General features: G+C 46.9%; 1 protein-coding gene across 1 annotated transcript in view; it reads left to right on the top strand.

Annotated features, from left to right (window-relative positions):
* The window catches only part of LOC120999595 (calpain-8-like), a 79553-nt gene that overhangs the window by 30582 nt on the left and 34006 nt on the right, over positions 1–14965 (top strand). The window contains exons 3-7 of the mRNA XM_040430552.1: positions 6276–6394; positions 7037–7170; positions 9732–9900; positions 13428–13511; positions 13599–13684. Coding sequence (XP_040286486.1) covers positions 6276–6394; positions 7037–7170; positions 9732–9900; positions 13428–13511; positions 13599–13684 — 592 coding nt within the window. The remainder of the gene's footprint in view (positions 1–6275; positions 6395–7036; positions 7171–9731; positions 9901–13427; positions 13512–13598; positions 13685–14965) is intronic.

A 14965-nucleotide genomic window follows, 5' to 3' on the forward strand; every position in this document is an offset into this window, starting at 1 on the left:
CGGAGGTAAATGGCAACCAGTGATGTTAGATTGCTGAGTTTGTGGTAGCTGGAATTTGGGTCCGGGATTTAGGAGTGACTGAAGAGTTTGGGTGGGAAGGTCACTCCCATACTCCATCTCCTGTGTTACCACCTCACCAAGCTGGAAGCTAATTTAAAAGACACACTGTCAGTATGTGTTTGGTGTTGGTCTGCAGAGGACTTAGGAGCATTCCTCTCCACAGTGTTCCTGAGACGGAAAAGACAAGACTCTGCACAAAGGGGACTCCTGTATTTTGCCTGTTTAACAATTGAACTGTTATATGACACATGAGGGCTGAAGATAAGTGCTTTATGTGACTGAACTTTGATGGGCTGAAGCCAAGCCATCCTGTTGGACCAAATTTGAGTTGTGTTTTTTCCAATAAAACCCTTATGTTGCATCCAACCCTGCCGACTGCCTACCATTTGTACAGCTAATCTCCACATATGGTGGAGGATGCGGGCAAGTGGTTGCTAAGGGTAACGGCTGCATAATTTTTTTTTACTCTGTAACCGGCTTATGTCTTGGATAAAGGCTGCTACATTGTTGCCCAGTGAGACTCCTGCCATGGATGAGCTGGTTAAGCAGTTTGTGCAGGTCAGTGCTGCCCAGCAGGAAACCAACCGTCTGTTGCTGGAACAGATCACAGTCCTGAGAGAGAGAGTGTGTCAGCTCAGCCAAGGAATATAGAGGAATTAGCTGGGACTGTGAATGAAAAAAAAGCAGTGCACCGCGCCTTGCAAAAAATGACCCCAGATGACGACATAGAGGCCTATCTGGCGGTGTTTGAAAGGATTGTGGAAAGGGAGAAACTCCCTGTGGCTGAATGGACTGAGGTTCTGGCGCCTTATTTGACTGGAGAGCCGCAAAAAGCATATTTTGATTTAACAGCAGAACAGGCCAAAGACTATGATATCCTTAAAGCAGAAATCATGGCCAGGCTGGGAGTCACCTTATCTGTGCGCGCTCGCAGAGTCCATGAATGGCGGTTTGAAGAGAAAAAAACGCCCCGCTCTCAAATGTTTGATTTGTTACACCTTGTGCGCAAGTGGCTACAACCCGAGACACTGAGTACAGCAGACATGGTCGAACGAATCGTGCTCGACCGCTATGTGAGTGGACTTCCTTGGGACATTCATCGCTGGGTTGCTCAGGGAGACCCCAAAACCCTGGATCAATTGGTTTCACTTGTGGAGCGGTTTACGACTACCGAGACCTGTCTGAGGCCTGAAGGTAAACCACAGCAGTTCGTGGGATCCTCTGGTGGTCGTCGACAGAGAGCAACCTCCACAGCCATTTCTACCTCTGAGCAGGAGGACCGAGCCAACAGACAAAGCCTGGGTGGCTCACCCCGGGGAAAGAGGTTTTTCATTCCAAGAAAGGTACCCTCCCGTTCTGAAGCCCCACTCGAAGGCCGACCTGAGGTCCGTTGTTGGAAGTGTCAGCAACCGGGGCATATTGCAGCACACTGTTCCCAGGGGGAGGAGCCAATGGAGTGTGGTGCCACCCGCCGCCTCTCCATGTTTGCTCGTCCTGTTTGCAGTGCTACACCCCTGCAGGAACCAGGTCCCCAGGAGCATCAACTCCAGGTAAACGGGGTTAGTGTTGTGGCCCTTTTGGACTCGGGTAGCCTGGTCACCCTCTTGTGTGCTGCCGTACCCCATGACCTGGTCATCCCTGAAAGGCGGGTGGGGGTGGTTTGTATCCATGGGGACACTAAGCATTATCCGCTGGCCAAAGTGACTGTAGGGACTGGCTGCGGGACAGTGACCCATGAAGTGGGTGTGGTACCAGACTTATTACATCCATTGATTGTGGGACGTGATTTTCCGTTGTTCTGGGAACTCTGGTCTCATTCCCACTGTAATGATACGCCTGTTGCATGTTCACCTTCTTTCAGCCCAATTCCTTTAGGGGAAGAAGCCCAAACAGATGCTGTAGGGGTGACCAATGAGGTATCAGACAGTTTTCCCCTTGAAGTATTGGCTGGGGATGAGGGTGAGGAGTCTAACCCTGAGCAGAATGTACCAGACTTGGAAGTGTCACGGGAGAACTTTGGGACTGCTCAGTTACGAGACTCCACCCTGAAACATGCATGGGAAAATGTAACTGTACTGAATGAGGTACCTCAGGAGCCTAATGCTGATCAAAGGTTTCCTCATTTTGCTGTCAGTGATAACTTACTGTATCGTGTTACTAAGATGCGTAATGAAATTGTGGAGCAATTGGTGGTACCCATACCTTATAGAAGGATGGTCCTTGATATGGCCCACACCCATTTACTTGGGGGTCATCTGGGGACTGACAAAACAAAGGAAAGAATCCTGCAAAGGTTCTATTGGCCAGGTTGTTACCAAGAGGTTGAAAGGTTTTGTCGGTCCTGCCCTACCTGCCAAGTAACGGCTCCTGTGAGTCACTTTCGGAGCCCCTTGGTTCCCCTGCCAATAATTGAGATTCCATTTGACAGAAAAGCTATGGATTTGGTGGGGCCGTTAGTTAGGTCTGCCCGAGGCCACCAGTATATTTTGGTAGTGCTGGACTATGCCACCAGGTATCCTGAAGCCATTCCGTTGCGGAATACCTCCTCCAAGTGCATTGCTCGGGAGTTGGTTCATATATTTTCCAGAACTGGCCTACCAAAAGAAATACTGACTGACCAGGGTACACCTTTCATGTCAAAAGTTATGAAGGAGCTTTGCAACCTGCTGAAAATTAAGCAGCTAAGAACCTCTGTATATCATCCCCAAACAGATGGCCTCGTAGAGAGGTTCAATAAAACCTTAAAGGGGATGTTGAGAAGGGTGGTAGAAAAGGATGGGAGGGACTGGGATTGTCTGTTGCCATATCTCATGTTCTCCATCCGAGAGGTCCCCCAGTCCTCCACTGGCTTCTCTCCATTTGAGTTATTATATGGGAGACATCCCAGGGGATTGCTGGATATTGCCAAGGAGACTTGGGAGAGTGAGGCTACCCCTTACAGAAGTGTGATAGAACACGTGGCCCAAATGCAAGATCGCATCAGCAGTATTATGCCTATCGTGAGGGAACACATGCAGAAGGCCCAAGAGTCCCAGAGCAGGGTGTACAATAGAGCGGCCCGGGTGAGGCAGTTCAACCCTGGGGACAGGGTACTAGTGCTGGTTCCCACGGTAGAAAGCAAATTTCTGGCCAAGTGGCAGGGTCCTTTTGAAGTAGTAGAAAGGGTTGGAGAAGTCAATTATAAAATACATCAGCCTGGGAAAAGAAAGCCCATCCAACTCTATCACGTCAATTTAATCAAACCTTGGAAGGATAGAGAGTCCCTGGTAGCGGCCACAAAACCCCAAATGGATTGTCGCACAGATATTGAAAAGGTTGCAATAGGTGACACCCTGTCCAAACCCCAAAAACAAGAAACCAAGGAGTTTCTACAGCAGAACAGGGATATTTTTACGGACCTGCCAGGCACTACAGATGTCATTCAGCATGATATAGTCACTGACCCCGAGGTAACGACAAACATTAAACCATACAGAATCCCTGAGGCTCGGAGACAAGCGGTCTCTGAGGAGGTAAAGCGTATGTTAGCTCTGCAGGTTATTGAGGAATCCAAAAGCGGGTGGTCCAGCCCCATTGTATTAGTGCCTAAGCCAAATGGGACCTGGCGGTTCTGCAATGACTTCCGCCGTCTAAATGAAGTCTCTAAATGCGATTCCTATCCTATGCCCCGTGTGGATGAATTAATTGAAAGGTTGGGACCAGCTAGGTATATTACCACACTTGACCTCACCAAGGGGTACAGGCAGATTCCCCTATCAGAGGAGGCAAAGGAAAAGACTGCCTTCTCCACCCCAGACGGGCTCTTTCAATATACCAGGATGCCCTTTGGGTTACAAGGGGCACCCGCCACTTTCCAGAGAGCGATGGACAGGGTCTTGGGCCCCCATAAAAGGTACGCAGCAGCATACTTAGACGATATCGTGGTCTTTAGCACGGACTGGGAATCCCATCTAGGTAAGGTACAGGCCGTACTGGATTCCCTCAGGAAAGCTGGCTTTACTGCTAACCCGGAGAAGTGCGCTATTGGGTTAGAGGAGGCTCGCTATCTGGGGTATATTGTAGGTAAGGGCACAATAAGACCACAGGTAAACAAAGTGGAGGCAATTCAGAAGTGGCCACAGCCTCGGACAAAAAAACAGGTGAAGGCGTTCTTGGGGATTGTTGGCTATTACCACAGATTTGTCCCGAACTTTGCCTCCATTGCAGCACCATTAACAGACCTCACGAAAGGGAGAAAGTCAGTAATGGTCCAGTGGTCTCAAGAGACAGAAAAGGCGTTTCAGGACCTTAAAAAAGCCCTATGCAGTCAGCCTGTGCTGATCGCACCAGACTTCTCAAAAGAGTTTATTGTCCAGACCGATGCCTCAGAGGTTGGTTTAGGGGCAGTAATGTCACAAGAGGTAAATGGGGAAGAACACCCCATCATATATTTGAGTAGAAAACTCACCTCCTGTGAGAGAAACTACTCAATAGTGGAGAGGGAGTGTTTGGCAATAAAGTGGGCCCTCGTGGCTTTGAGGTACTATTTGGCAGGTAGGAAGTTCCACTTGGTATCTGACCATGCCCCTTTAAAATGGATGTGCCGAAATAAAGGAAACAATGCAAGGGTAACACGGTGGTTCCTGGAGTTGCAGGACTTTAATTTTGTGGTAGAGCACAGGGCAGGGAAGCTTCATGTTAATGCTGATGCCTTGTCAAGGATTTACTGTCTATCAGGGTCAAGTGCCCAGTCCCCTGGCCTTGGGCAGAGGGGGGGGGGGGGGGGGGGGGGGGGGTTATGTAAGCATCTAAAGGGTAAGGTTATTGATGGCAAGTATGTGTCACTGAGGCTGCTGCTCTCAGTGATGTAAATCCCGGAGGTAAATGGCAACCAGTGATGTTAGATTGCTGAGTTTGTGGTAGCTGGAATTTGGGTCCGGGATTTAGGAGTGACTGAAGAGTTTGGGTGGGAAGGTCACTCCCATACTCCATCTCCTGTGTTACCACCTCACCAAGCTGGAAGCTAATTTAAAAGACACACTGTCAGTATGTGTTTGGTGTTGGTCTGCAGAGGACTTAGGAGCATTCCTCTCCACAGTGTTCCTGAGACGGAAAAGACAAGATTCTGCACAAAGGGGACTCCTGTATTTTGCCTGTTTAACAATTGAACTGTTATATGACACATGAGGGCTGAAGATAAGTGCTTTATGTGACTGAACTTTGATGGGCTGAAGCCAAGCCATCCTGTTGGACCAAATTTGAGTTGTGTTTTTTCCAATAAAACCCTTATGTTGCATCCAATCCTGCCGACTGCCTACCATTTGTACAGCTAATTTCCACAGTATATATATATATATTTTAAGTTGGAGATTTTTTTAAAATAAAACTTTCTTTATTTTACACTTATTAGTCCCACAGGTGACTTTGACAGGCGATCTTCTGATCACTTCCATAATACACTGTACTGCTTATGCAATATAGTATATTATATTGTCAGTACTACACTGACATTGCAACCGTGACATGACCGCGCTGTGTGGTGGTACCCATAGAGTGAGCAGCATTCTACAGTGCTCATGAACTTTTCCTCGGGACCTTTTTGTAGCAGCCATGGATTTTAACAGCATGCAGACAGTGGTGTGCTGATTAATGGTACTGCTGCTGAACAGCTTGCAGGGCGGAGACCTCTGAATGCTGGCATGAAATTCAGGAGCATCTCACTGCATTACAGAGCTATTGACCCTAGCAGCCATGCAGCAATCCCGCTCAGATATCCTACTGTGTGGATAACAGTTGTCTGCAAAGGCTTGCCCCTTCTCCACTCCCTACTGCGGCCATTCAATCCTGCAGCAACACTTAATGTCTCTGTAAAGGCTCCCCCTCCCCTTCCAGACACCCTAGGCATGAGCCCTTATGTGCCTTGTGATAAATACATCCAAACTTTTCTAATTCTTTACGACCCCTTTAAGGTTTTTAAGAAATGTCTTCTTGCTCTTGGCTTCATGTCACTGTTTGGGTACAGTTATTCTTTAAGTCAATAAGACTAAAATCCACCACAGTATCTATGCACACAGTAATGTCACATACTGCTTTCGATCACCGACTATATGGTTTCAGGGGGCCTAGTACATGACCCTAAGAGAAAAAGTTAGGATGTCCTGTTTTGTGGTCCTGTCTGGTAGTGTGGAGCTGGCTGCAGGTCCTAATACAGTAACTACTATATCCACACTATACAGGGGACTGCTGGCTCCTGGCGGCCATTGCATCGCTCACGTTGGACCAGAACATCTTGGCTCGAGTTGTTCCAGAGAACCAGAGTTTTCAAAAAGGCTACACCGGAATCTTCCACTTCCAGGTAACAGGATCAAATTCAGTCCTAATTAATATAGCAGCATGTAAAAAAAAAAAAAAAAAAAAACTACTGGTCAATCACAAACACTGTTCCCTGTAGATGATTGGATATTGCCAATCATCATTGCCCCTCCATGCTATGAGCTAGAGTTTGCACACTGCCTGTGACATGCATGCTGCTGGGCATAGCACAGCCTGTTGCCTCTCTTGTGCCTTGAACCCACATCTCTGTCACTCCAGCCTCCCTTACAGAATGTGAAATATCTATATAACTATATCTTCCACTAGATTGAGGACATCATGTGACATAGTTAATGGGGTTACGCCCACCTCAATATTTATGGCATATCACTAGGTTAAGCAACACGTCAGATAGGTGTGGGTCCCACCTAGCTAAAGGGGTGATAGGAAAAATTTCAAGTGTCATTGATTAAAAGCTAAGCTGAACCAGCTGGGCGGCAGTAGAGAGTTGTAGGATCCTACAACCAGAAATGTGACCTGCAACTAGCAGAATTTTGAATGCTGCTCAGGATGTCAATGGAGTATAAGTTGTGATAAAGAAAAGTATGAGCAAAGTTACTTATTGTATATAAAGATTTATGATTTTGTTCATTTTATTTTCTGTGATGTCCTTCCCAATTTACAGTTGTGGCAGTTTGGTGAGTGGATGGATGTTGTCGTGGATGATCGGCTGCCCACAAAAAATGGAAACTTGGTGTTTGTCCATTCAGCAGAGGGTGACGAGTTCTGGAGTGCGCTGCTGGAGAAGGCATATGCCAAGTAAGTTCTGTGATAATGCCACCGCCTACAGCCAGTGCTGTACATCTCTGTTGGACCTGCAGACGTACCCTCTAGATTTACAATAAAGAATAGCTATTATCACACTGGTAAAATGTGAACACCATGTTATTCAGTTTCAAAATTCTGTACTGATTCATTTCATAATGTGTCTTTCTAAAGGTCTGAGCTTCGTTTTTTTAAACACAACTCCGAATCCTCTACATTTCTTCAGTAGAGTTATATGATGTAATTGTGACTGCCACCACTAATGGGAGATTAAGAGCTTTGCAGAACAGGGGAGATCAATAGCAGCTGTAGATTTCCATATTCAGTTAGCTCCCCCTAGTGGTGGCCTCAGGTAGCCAGGATTTCATAATGTAACTTATTGTGTACACCTAATGAAGAATTGATAGTACTGCAGTCTATAGATATGTCACATTCTGAAGACTAAGGCCTCCTGCACACGACCGTTGTGTGCATCCGTGGCCGTTGTGCCGTTTTCCGTTTTTTTTCGCGGACCCATTGACTTTCAATGGGTCCGTGGAAAAATCGGAAAATGCACCGTTTTGCAGCCGAGACCGTGATCCGTGTATCCTGTCCGTCAAAAAAATAGGACCTGTCCTATTTTTTTGACGGACAACGGTTCACGGACCCATTCAAGTCAATGGGTCCGTGAAAGAACACGGATGCACACAAGATTGGCATCCGTGTCCGTGATCCATGGCCGTAGGTTAGTTTTTATACAGACGGATCCGAAGATCCGTCTGCATAAAAGCTTTTTCATAGCTGAGTTTTCACTTCGTGAAAACTCAGAACCGACAGTATATTCTAACACAGAGGCGTTCCCATGGTGATGGGGACGCTTCAGGTTAGAATATACTAAAAGAACTGTGTACATGACTGCCCCCTGCTGCCTGGCAGGTGCTGCCAGGCAGCAGGGGGCAGGCCCCCCCCCTGTAGTTAACACATTGGTGGCCAGTGCGGCCGGCCCCCCCTCCTTCCCCTGTAGTTAACTCATTGGTGGCCAGTGGGCCCCCCTCCCTCCCCTGTAGTTAACTCATTGGTGGCCATTGGTCCCCCTCCCTCCCCTGTAGTTAACTCATTGGTGGCCAGTGCGGCCCGCCCCCCCCCTCCCCTGTAGTTAACTCATTGGTGGCCAGTGGGCCCCCCTCCCTCCCCTGTAGTTAACTCGTTGGTGGCCAGTGGGCCCCCCCTCCCTCCCCTGTAGTTAACTCGTTGGTGGCCAGTGGGCCCCCCCCTCCCTCCCCTGTAGTTAACTCGTTGGTGGCCAGTGGGCCTTCTCCCCTCCCTCCCCCTCCTAATTAAAATCTCCCCCCTATCATTGGTGGCAGCGGAGTGTACCGATCGGAGTCCCAGTTTAATCGCTGGGGCTCCGATCGGTAACCATGGCAACCAGGACGCTACTGCAGTCCCGGTTGCCATGGTTACTTAGCAATTTGTAGAACCGGTCATGGTCATGTCGTGTCACTTACCAGTAGGAGGAGCTCCCGGCTGGACGCAGACATCGCAGCTCGCAGGTAAGTATAATGGTTCTACAAATTGCTAAGTAACCATGGCAACCGGGACTGCAGTAGCGTCCTGGTTGCCATGGTTACCGATCGAAGCCCCGGCGATTGAACTGGGACTCCGATCGGTACACTCCGCTGCCACCAATGATAGGGGGGAGATTTTAATTAGGAGGGGGAGGGAGGGGAGAAGGCCCACTGGCCACCAACGAGTTAACTACAGGGGAGGGAGGGGGGGGCCCACTGGCCACCAACGAGTTAACTACAGGGGAGGGAGGGAGGCCGGCCGCACTGGCCACCAATGAGTTAACTACAGGGGAGGGGGGGGGGGGCCGGCCGCACTGGCCACCAATGAGTTAACTACAGGGGAGGGGGGGCCACCAATGTGTTAACTACAGGGGGAGAGGGGGGGGGGGCTGCCCCCTGCTGCTTGGCAGCACCTGCCAGGCAGCAGGGGGCAGTCATGTACACAGTTCTTTTAGTATATTCTAACCTGAAGCGTCCCCATCACCATGGGAACGCCTCTGTGTTAGAATATACTGTCGGATTTGAGTTTCACGATGTAACTCAAATCCGACGGTATATTCTAACATAGAGGCATTCCCATGGTGATGGGGACGCTTCAAGTTAAAATATACCATCGGATTGGAGAAAACTCCGATCCGATGGTATATTAACTCCTGACTTTACATTGAAAGTCAATGGGGGACGGATCCGTTTGAAATTGCACCATATTGTGTCAACGTCAAACGGATCCGTCCCCATTGACTTGCATTGTAATTCAGGACGGATCCGTTTGGCTCCGCACGGCCAGGCGGACACCAAAACGACTTTTTTTTCATGTCCGTGGATCCTCCAAAAATCAAGGAAGACCCACGGACGAAAAAACGGTCACGGATCACGGAAAAAACGGAACCCCGTTTTGCGGACCGCAAAAAAATACGGTCGTGTGCATGAGGCCTTAATGACAGATTAGGAAAAATTGCCAAAAAATATTGATCCTCCATTAATTCTACCAACATCTTGTGCTGACAGGATAAGTGGATCATATGAAGCTCTGACAGGAGGAAGCACCATTGAGGCCATGGAGGACTTCACTGGAGGAATCTCTGAGCAATATGACCTGAGGAAGGCGCCGGCCAATCTCTATCAGATTATACAGAAAGCTCTGAAGGCGGAATCACTGCTCGGGTGTTCGATTGATGTAAGAAAACTCCTGATAACAGTAGCAGCTTGCTACAGTAGAGTTTATAGGCTCACCTTCTACACTTCATTCTTCTCCAGCAGGAGGCGCTATCAGTATCAGATATGAATGACAACCTAAAATTCAAGAATTTAGCGCTCTCGTGATAAAAAATAAATACCATACTCAGGTAGAAATGTTGAATTGTTGCAGAACTCTGCATGTACTGTGGTTGTTTCAGGCAGACATGTAAATGACTACAGATGTGGCCTGATTGAACAGCGGGTCTTGCCACAAGAGGATGTACAACTGATTCTGCTACTGCCCTGTAAAAAGGTTTTCAGAGCCTACTTTTGGGCAGTGAGCCTCTTGGTGAGAGGTCGTTGATTGCTAGACATGCCTTGACGATGCACTCGAAGACATTTTGCTGAGTTAATAGACTTTGAGAGGGGGCACTTAATTGGACTGAGAGAAGCAGGATGGTCATTTCAACAAATTGCCCACCATCCATCTAGGCCGTTCTGGCTGTTAGGAGGTGTTGGGAGCAGTGGTTACGTGTGGGAAATCTCACGTGAACATTCTCCAGGTGGCGCATACAGACTACCAGTAGAGAGGATCATTTGATCCAGCAACGAGCATGAGCAGCTCCCACAGTTTCATTGTCCATCATCCAGACACAGGCAGCCCCTTCATTACACACCCCTGTCTCTGCCTCGACTATTTCCAGGCACTTAGCAGAAGTAAATTTGGTGTTATGGTAACCATTACGTGCCCCACCTTTGTTGTCTTCATTTGCAGCGGTGACGTGACTGATGCGATCCCACCATGGTTGGGTTGGAGTATGGAGGCCTCGTGGTGAGCGCTTGAGTCCTGCCTTTGCTGTGGAGTGACACACTGCCCCCCCTGCTGGATTCATGATCCGGGGTGCCATCGCATATGACAGGCTAGAGGCTGTATGTCATCTTGTATCCAGGCTAGAGGCTGTATCAAATCTTGTATCCAGGCTACAGGTTGTATTTCATCTTGCCTCCAGGCTCGAGGCCATATCTTATCTTGTATCCAGGCTGGAGGCCGTATCTCAACTTGTCTCCAGGCTAGAGGCCATCTTATCTTGTATCCAGGCTGGAGGCCGTATCTCATCTTGTATCCAGGCTGGAGGCCATATGTCATCTTGTATCCAGGCTGGAGGCCGTATCTCATCCTGTATCCAGGCTAGAAGCTGTATCTCATCTTATATCCAAGCTAGAAGTTGTATCTCATATTTTATCCAGGCTAGAGGCCGTATCTCCTCTTGTATCCGGCCTAGAGGCCGTATCTCCTCTTGTATCCGGCCTATAGGCCGTATCTCCTCTTGTATCCGGGCTAGAGGCCGTATCTCCTCTTGTATGCAGGCTAGAGGCCGGATCTCATCTTGTATCCAGGCTAGAGGCCATAACTCCTCATGTATCCAGGCTAGAAGCCATATGTCATCTTGTATGCATGTTAGAGGCCGTATCTCATCTTGTATCCAGGCTAGTGGCAGTATCTCATCTTGTGTCTGGGCTGGAGGCTGTATCTCCTCTTGTATCCAGGCTAAAGGCTGTATCTCATCTTGTATGCAGGCTAGAGGTGGTATCTCATCTTGTCTCCAGGCTAGAGGCTGTATCTCATCTTGTCTCCAGGCTAAAGGCCAGTGTCGGACTGGGGTACCTAGGGTCCATCAGTAAAATGTATTTTGGGGGCCCACCATATGGATACATTAAAATATAATAAAAAATCTAACAAGTTTTTTATATGAACATAGGCTGATGACACAAAGATATGTAACAGGGTTGATGTTCCTGGAGGGAAACGCCAAATGGAAAAGGATTTAGGAAAACTAGAAGAATGGTCAGAACTCTGGCAACTGAAATTTAATGTGGATAAGTGCAAGATAATGCACCTGGGGCGTAAAAACCCAAGGGCAGAATATAGAATATTTGACACAGTCCTGACCTCAGTATCTGAGGAAAGGGATTTAGGAGTAATTATTTCAGAAGACTTAAAGGTGGGAAGACAATGTAATAGGGCAGCACGAAATGCCAGCAGAATGCTTGGATGTATAGGGAGAGGTATAAGCAGTAGAAAGAGTGAAGTGCTTATGCCGCTGTACAGAACACTGGTGAGACCTCACTTGGAGTATTGTGCGCAGTACTGGAGGCCATATCTCCAGAAGAATATAGATACTCTAGAGAGAGTTCAGAGAAGAGCTACTAAACTAGTACATGGATTGCAGGATAAAACTTACCAGGAAAGGTTAAAGGACCTTAACATGTATAGCTTGGAAGAAAGAAGAGACAGAGGGGATATGATAGAAACTGCTAAATACATAAAGGGAATCAACTCGGTAAAGGAGGAGAGCATATTTAAAAGAAGAAAAACTACCACAAGAGGACACAGTTTTAAATTAGAGGGGCAAAGGTTTAAAAGTAATATAAGGAAGTATTACTTTACTGAGAGAGTAGTGGATGCATGGAATAGCCTTCCTGCAGAAGTGGCAGCTGCAAATACAGTGAAGGAGTTTAAGCATGCATGGGATAGGCATAAGGCCATCCTTCATATAAGATAGGGCCGGGGGCTATCCATAGTACTCAGTATATTGGGCAGACTAGATGGGCCAAATGGTTCTTATCTGCCGACACATTCTATGTTTCTATGTTTCTATGATGGAGGTGCTGTACACTGAATATATGTATGTAGTGCAGTAAGTCTACTGTGTTATGTACCACTTGTGCAGGGGGTGGGAGACTTCGGGCCCACCTTGCTCAAGGGCCCACCGGGGGTTCCCCTGTACCCCTGTGGGACAGTCTGAGCCTGCTAAAGGCTGTATCTCATCTTGTATCCAGGCTAGAGGCCATATCTCCTCTTGTATCCAGGCTAGAGGCCATATCTCATCTTGTATCCAGGCTAGAGGCCATATCTCCTCTTGTATCCAGGCTAGAAGCCGTATCTCCTCTTGTATCCAGGCTAGAGGCCGTATCTCCTCTTGTGTCTAACAGGCTACTTTCCATTGTACAGTTTTGCCCAGTAAACTTTCGCTCTAGTATTATAATCACTTCCATTTATCATCATTACAGTCACACAGAGAAAGCTTCATTCAACTTCAACAACTCCTTCTTGGTGCGGGATGTGTTTTGTCACCAGCTGGTGTACGGAGACAAAGCTTCATGGGGAAAAAAAGCATAACTAATTTGCATAATAAAAAATTACAAGCGTAATAGCCAATACACCTATGAGATAATTGCTATAGTCCTGATATAGTCATTGCAATGTTGGTTGATTGGTTCCCTCCACAGGACAAACTTTAAACTGCACCCCTCATATAGATCCATCAAGGCATTTGGATGGTTCATTGTCTCCCTCATGTGGTCAAAGTATAAAATGCAGCCACAATGTCATAATTACAGGCATGAAGCCATTGGCTCCCCTCAGGGGCAAACTATGAACTGCAGTTATGAAATTAAATGGAAAAAAATATATATAATTAAAAGCCAATAAATGATTTTAATTCACAAATTATCTTCTACTAGATTACAAATGCTTATGAAACGGAAGACATCACAAGCAGGAAGCTGGTGAAAGGACATGCATATTCAGTCACTGGAGCCGAAGAGGTAAAGCAAATGTGAAACATATGAAATAAGCTAGCAGAATTTAGGGGATCATTTTATATCACGTTTATCGCTCTCTCTCTACTGTAGGTGCTATACCGAGGAGTAACAGTGCAGCTGATTAGAGTGAGGAATCCCTGGGGAGAAGTGGAATGGACCGGAGCCTGGAGTGATGAGTAACTACTGAATTCATATCTATTCATATCTCACATTATTCATAGGAGCTTGGTGGGAAAATTAAAACAAAAACCAAAAAAGTGACCTGTGACTGCCACCTGGTGGTACATTGTAGGTACAATAGTTTGGTTAGTTTGAGAAAATTCCAAGCAGCTTTAACGCCATCTAACATCCCTGGTAATAGTCACGTACATGGTACAGGTGTCGGCTGAGTGTTTGCTTCATCTCTCCGCTCCGCATAAATGTACGCGCTTCGATCTGCCAATCATCCAGATATATTTCAATACACAGGAAGGGAAATGCAGCTATCAGACTTTGTCCCTTTTTTCTAGGTGCCTCCGTGAAAAAATAACTTTTTATTTTATGTAAATGAGCCTCTAGGAGCAATACAGGTGTTGCCCCTCCAACTAGAGGCTCCGTTCTCCCTCCTCTGGCCACTCCCCCTCCTCATGCTGTTTGACAGGACCAGGCAGTGTTCACATCATCCTGTCTGGCCCTGTCAATTAGCATGATGAGGGCGTGGCCTCTAGGAGTAGGGGCAACACCCGTATTGCTCCTAGAGGCTCATTTGCATAAAATAGTTTTCACAAAAATGGAGGCAGCTAGGAAGAAGGGACAAAGACGGGTAGCTTCAGCTGATATGAGCACATGTCTAAAGTCAGCCAGTTTAATAACCATGTTCCTGATGACAGAAGCCCTTTAAACTCCAGAAACGCTGTCAGCTGCCCCCATACACGAGGTCTAATAGATTTAAAGGCAATGAACACCTGCAGAGTAAATTTTTTTTTTAGGATTGCATTTTACTCATTTTGGGCTAAAAAATTTTTTTTGCATTCGGTCTTTATTAAAAAATTTCAGCGTTTTTTAGCTGTAAGCATCTTACTTTTACTTTAGCAGTCATCTGACCGCTACCTATAGACCTTATCTCTCAACTTCTTACAGCTTATAAGCACTTATTTAAGCCACAGTGTGATAAGAATTGAACTGTTAATGAGCTGTTAAAGATGAGGAGATAAAGCTTCATATGAGCTGAGAGGACACAGTGTGAACACAGCTTAATAACAAAGAATCTCAAGGCTGTACAGAGCAAGGTGCTAAACATTTTATAATAAAGAGTAAGGCTACTTTCACATCTGCGCTTTCCCTTTCCGCCACTGAGATCCGTCATAGGATGTCAATAGCGGAGGAAAACGCTTCCGTTTTGTCCCCATTCATTGTCAATGGGGACAAAACTGAACTGAGGGGAACGAAGTGCACCAGAATGCATTCCGTTCCGTTTG

This window comes from Bufo bufo, chromosome 4 (assembly GCF_905171765.1).
Source record: "Bufo bufo chromosome 4, aBufBuf1.1, whole genome shotgun sequence".
In the NCBI taxonomy this organism is placed as follows: domain Eukaryota; kingdom Metazoa; phylum Chordata; class Amphibia; order Anura; family Bufonidae; genus Bufo; species Bufo bufo.